The sequence below is a fragment of the Alosa sapidissima genome, chromosome 11 (assembly GCF_018492685.1).
Source record: "Alosa sapidissima isolate fAloSap1 chromosome 11, fAloSap1.pri, whole genome shotgun sequence".
In the NCBI taxonomy this organism is placed as follows: Eukaryota; Metazoa; Chordata; class Actinopteri; order Clupeiformes; family Clupeidae; genus Alosa; species Alosa sapidissima.
In genome coordinates this window covers 27,692,944-27,698,383 of record NC_055967.1, presented here as the reverse complement: position 1 = coordinate 27,698,383, position 5,440 = coordinate 27,692,944, and the positions used below count along the sequence as shown (strand labels likewise).

At 46.3% G+C, this 5,440-nt stretch overlaps 1 protein-coding gene across 11 annotated transcripts in view; it reads right to left on the bottom strand.

Annotated features, from left to right (window-relative positions):
- Positions 1 to 1,520: 1,520 nt before the first annotated feature.
- The window catches only part of fgd4a (FYVE, RhoGEF and PH domain containing 4a), a 62,401-nt gene continuing 58,481 nt past the window's right edge, over positions 1,521 to 5,440 (bottom strand). For 10 of the 11 annotated variants that reach the window (XM_042111393.1, XM_042111392.1, XM_042111399.1 and 7 more), the window contains 3 exons: positions 5,128 to 5,268; positions 4,100 to 4,240; positions 1,521 to 3,651 (listed from right to left, as the gene is read on the bottom strand). In XM_042111393.1, the coding sequence (XP_041967327.1) occupies positions 3,379 to 3,651; positions 4,100 to 4,240; positions 5,128 to 5,268 (555 nt within the window). In that variant the 3' untranslated portion in view covers positions 1,521 to 3,378. Of the gene's footprint in view, positions 3,652 to 4,099; positions 4,241 to 4,912; positions 4,964 to 5,127; positions 5,269 to 5,440 lie in introns of those variants that run through there. The other variant, XM_042111400.1, reaches the window with a different exon arrangement.

The window sequence follows — 5,440 nt, the reverse complement described above, 5'->3', positions numbered from 1 at the left end:
TTCAAAGCTTCACTGCTTTATTTAAAATGCATTGGAGTGATATTCTAATCCAAGGTTCCCACTAGTCTATACAAGACACTTAACAGTTTACTCGAAAATCATACCAAAAAACACACACACACCAGTATATGGAATAATACTTGAATCTTGTTTTTATTTCTTTACAAGGTACACTTTTATAGAGAAGGGTAAAGTGCATTGATTTCTTTTTTCATTGTTGTCAACTTTGTCAGAAGTAGGGTGGAACAGAAGCCAAAGTCATTCAGTTACATTGACAGCTGTGCAGTCGCAGGTAATCACCAGGGTGCGCACTGCGCAGTGAAGACAGCTTAGGCTCACAATGTGCAGTCAGCGATGCTATAGGTAGGACCCTGATGTTTAGAGTGCATTGTCATCAACGCTACAGCTTGTAACATTATGCTGACATCGTGCTGTCAATGCCGTAGCTAGTTGCTTAACACTGACGGTACACAGTCATTAATGGCTAGGGTAGATATCTTAAAGAGACACCAGGCAACGTTTTCGTGTTTAATTAATCATCTTCGTAAGTCGGTATATGGTTAAATGACTCATTACGGGGCGAATGAAGGCTCTCGCCCGCCCCTACTGCCTGTAGGAAGAATATCCCACTTGCAAGTTGGTGTATCCTACCCGCCGACCTTCTGTCTCACAAAGTCTCAGACATCGCGAGAAGCAGGATCAGTTTACATCCTGCATCCCTAGCACAGAGGCAGGCTAACGAAACGCTAGCGATTGTTGCAAACGTGTGTATAATGGCAGAGCCGGCGAAGCCAGAGAGGGCTCGCACACGTATCGACACGTACAGACGGTAGGGGGAGCTTCGTAGAGAAAACGCATCAGGCTTGCCTGGTATCCCTTTAAGCTTTGACATTGACGTTCGCGCTGCTATCTGTGCTACATTCTGGAATGCAGTTGGCTCTGATCCGACTCTGTCCAGATGCAGTCGGAGAGCCTAGGCACAGTATCAGCGGGGCGCGTGCGAGGCTTAAGGGCCTGCTGGGATACATTCATTCACATTTGAACGATTGCGCTGTTGCACCCCTGACAGGACAGGTGGACAGACAGACAAAGATGAAGTGAGGTGAAGTCTGTGTGCAAAAGATTGGTCGGCGGGCAGAAAATGATGGGGACGTTAAATTAACTCGCAGGATTATGTTTTTCATTTCACTTTGCCCAGATTGTAGATGACTTGATGCATTTCATTCAGAAATACAACTGTCTCGGATTAACTTATTTGAAGCATGTGTTCAGATGCTCCTCATTCAGTTTGTTCGCAATGACCCAATAAACTTAATAGGCTTCTCTGATCCAACAGTCCATAAAAAAATACAATGATTCTTTTAGAGACACGTGGACTGTATTTGGAGCACTTGCCCTAAATATGTCTCCAATGGATGTCAAAAGCAAACGTAAGCAATGTCTGTTCTCATTGCTTTCTGCTGATAACTGCTGACTCAGAGGCTACTGTTCTCATCCCATGCCCTCACCTCACCTGGATCTGTGGCCTGTAGAAGATTTGGGACACAGTTCAGGTCTGGGATGTTGTTGGTTGTGTCTGTGTCCCCATTCAACCCCCCCATCACAGAAACGTCTCAGGCCCAACGAGCAGAACAGGAGAACTCATAGGAAGGGGAATTCATTTGCGTGACACAATTGAAGACATTATGTTCATCAGTCTGCGGATGTAAGCCTATATGCTACTAAAGTCTAAAAATAACTTGTAGGGAAATCATAAAATAAAAGGATGGAGTCATAACAGATGAAAGAACGGTTTGTTGCTTTTTTAAAATTGTTGTGCTACTCTTTAAAACCATGCACAATATACCTCTATAAATTATCTTAAATAATACATTAATTACAATACTTAAAAAAAGAGTAAATTTTTCTCTCCACACCACCGAGCCCGTGTGTGTCTGATTGTGCTGACTGCCGACAGGAAGTCCTATTTAATAACACAGGAAGTGTCCTCAGCAGTACTTAACCCCAGTTTTAGGAGGGGGGGGGGGGGGGGTCAGTTGCCTATAAAAAGGATGGTCAGTAGAAACGTGCTCTGTATACACATATGATAGACATTTACAGGAAGTTTCTCACTCACAATCACAAACATCCCCACACACATCTTCTGCAATACTGAGTATCATACAGCTGGCAAGAGTGGGCACAGGCTCTGCAAGGAATCTAACCCAGATTGACCTTATCTGAGGCGGCCCATTCCCGAGCCTATTGCCATCTTGGGAGGAGGACAACCCCCACAAGGAATCTCACATTCGCACATTGGCCATTTGGAAGCGCAGGTACAGAAACAGTCACATCATTCTCCTGACGCTAGTCCATTGTCCTCAGAGGAGGCACATCCGCCGCATGTGTGTGTGTAACACTTCTCCACATGGCTGACTTCCCATCAGACTTTGCAAGCCGGGAACTGCCCCACTCCCCCCACCCCCACACACACACACACACACATATACACTCCTTTCTAAAGCAGGTCCAGTGATTTATATAATAAGGGAGGAGTATTTAGAGTAGGGGTTTGGGCCCCACTAGTCCCCTGGTTGAAGGGATTTTGGTTACACTGTTGTTGATGCCACTTCTGGAGTCCTGATGGACGGTGAGAGACATGCTGTCCTTTGCTATGCTGGTAAGAGTTTGAAGCTTCTCAGGAAACTCTTGAGTAACGGGGCAGGGAGCTATTTACTACAGACAGCTGGCCAGCGTGGACTGGAGTCTTTCACGACGGGATTCAGTTGGGCTCCGAGAGAAACGGCAGGCGCTTAGCCTGCGCTAGTTTGGCACTTCGCATGGCGAGAGAGACAGGTTTTCAGAACAGCTCTTTCCCATACGTCTCTCTCTCTCTCTATCTCTCTCTCTCTCTGTGGGAGCTCTTGGTCACCACAGTGAGTCCACTCGTACACGGCAGGAGGAACCAGTGCGTCACCGACACACGCTGATAAGCAATCCCATAATCCACTTGTGTGTATGCAGTTGGGAGTTCAAAGGTCATGGAGATGTCAAGGGTGAGGGAGTGTGTGGTATGGAAAGCATAGATCCTTCCAGAAGGAGAGAGAATGAGGCGGGCCTTGAGTGGACAGCTGTGTGGTATGCCGAGTCCTCTAGTGTTTTGTGGCTGAGCCCAGTTCGCCAGATTGAACTTCTAATTTACAGGAAACTTCAAAGCTCATTATGTGTCTCTGCATGTGTGTGTGCGCAGTTATATATGAATCCAGCCAATGTTTGCGTTTGTGCGCGCACACACACACACACACATATACAGTATATATACACATAGATGCATATGCTCTGCTGTGAGAGTTCCAAGGTGGTCTCCTATGAGCATCCCCATATGTGTGTAAAGTTCCCTCAAAGGCTGTCTGAATTGGGCTGCGTCTGATTGGCAGAGTCGGTAGATGGAGGCGTGGCTTCTCCGTGGTGCAGCGGCGACTCGGGTACCTCCCCCGTCACAGCGACGCGGATGACCCTGAGCCAGCGTTGCTTGACTTCCTCATTCTCGGCGAAGAAGCAGTGGAGCGACTTGGACTGGGACAGGCGGAAGCTGGCAGGGGCGTCGGCTGCCTTGGGGTTGTCCTCCACGGTGTACCCCAGCAGAGGAATGGTGGACTGGGCCTTCACATCCTGGAGATGGAGAGAGGGAGATTAAAGATGAAGATTAGAAGATGAAGATTAGAAGATTAGAAATAAGAACATAACATTTTACGTTATTAATGAAACTCTCTTCTGCCATTCTGCCATAGGGTAGAGCACCAGGGCCTCTTTCTTAGGGATGACGTGTGTGTGTGTGTGTGTGTATGTGTGTGTGTGTGTATGTGTGTGTGTGTGTTTGTGTGTGTGTGTGTGTGTGTGTGTGTGTGTGTTTGATTGTGTGTGTTTGTCAGAGCGAGAGAGGAGAACAAGGCTGGGAATAAATTAGTATCAGTGATGGCTCCACTCCACAATGTGGGAGTGAGTAGAACCCAGAGACCTAATCATCTGACTCACCTGTGGTGCTCCGTACAGGTAGAGCACCGGCGCCTCTTTCTTAGGGATGACGTGTGTGTGTGTGTGTGTGTGTGTGTGGACTCACCTGTGGTGCTCCGTACAGGTAGAGCACCAGCGCCTCTTTTTCTGGGATGACACACCACACCTTCTGCCAGGGCTTATTCTTCTCACAGTACTGCAGGAAGCCACACATGATGCTGCTGCCCGAGAACTGCGCCGCCTCAATCTGGGGGGGGTAAGATATAGAGGATGGGGACACAGTGAGGGACTGAAGTACTGGACAGACATATCAGTTGGAGGGCTGAGAAATAGCCTACATTTGGCAAGGAAATATTGTGAATTTTATTTAGCCTTAAAACATTGATTGCTTGCCCCAAAATGTTTTGTCAGACTTTGCACAAGGAAAATTAGTACCTGTTTTTTTCACACTTGGTTTATTTTCCAGATATGACTGAAATTGTTTTATCATAGATATGATCATCACATCCATTTTGCTGTCTCAAGAGACATTTGAACTTCACTATCATGTAGGTGAGGACTTTCACACTTGTGCAAAGACGTGACAAAGTAGTTGGTTGGAAATTAGAAACAAAAAAGATGAGTTCTTAAGGCCACCTCCCATGGAAGACCTTTAAGACCACCACTCAGACTGGACACTTGGGGGAATCCCCACTACCATCCTCATAAATGTCTTTTAAAAAAGTTTTGAGAGAATGTAGACTTTGAGCACACACTCTGTGCAATGTGTTCTCAGTAAGGTGTAAGTTTCAGGGGGTAGTGAGAAAGTCTACAAAGGAATCCAACTGAAGCTCTTTCCTGGTGTGTTAGTGTGTGCTCAAAATGTCTTCCCACTCAAGTCACCAAAACCTCCACTATCCCATAATTCCGTAGTTCTTACCATCACCGACTCCTCCTGTTGCCCTCAAGAATGCTTTGCTTTCCTTCGTTTCTGCGGTTCATAGTTTTTTTGGAATGGTCTCTCAGTCAGATTACATTCAGAACAATTTCATTTTCACGCTTGCCTAGCAAATGTATGATGCCTGCAGTTCAAAGCTTAACACATCATGTAAGAGCACAAAAAAGACAAGGGGAGACTTCTCCTCCATCTCTCACCTCTAAGATGCCCTTCTTCTTGCCCTCCTTCTCCTCTGAGTGACCAGTGAGGATGGAAAAGCAGTCCTTGCACACCTTGTTAATCTTGTTTGCGTCATACTCCAGAGGCGCCTTGTACTCCGAACATTTCCAGCAGACCACCTGAAGCGAACAAGATGACAACATGATTGGTCACTGGTCAGATCCCGTGACAGAGACAGCTTGATAGACAAATGGAAGTCAGCACTGACTGTGTAATGGAGCCAAAACAACATCTTAAAATAAGACAACAGTGGGCACCTAGACACAGTGTCGGATATAAAAACATTTTACA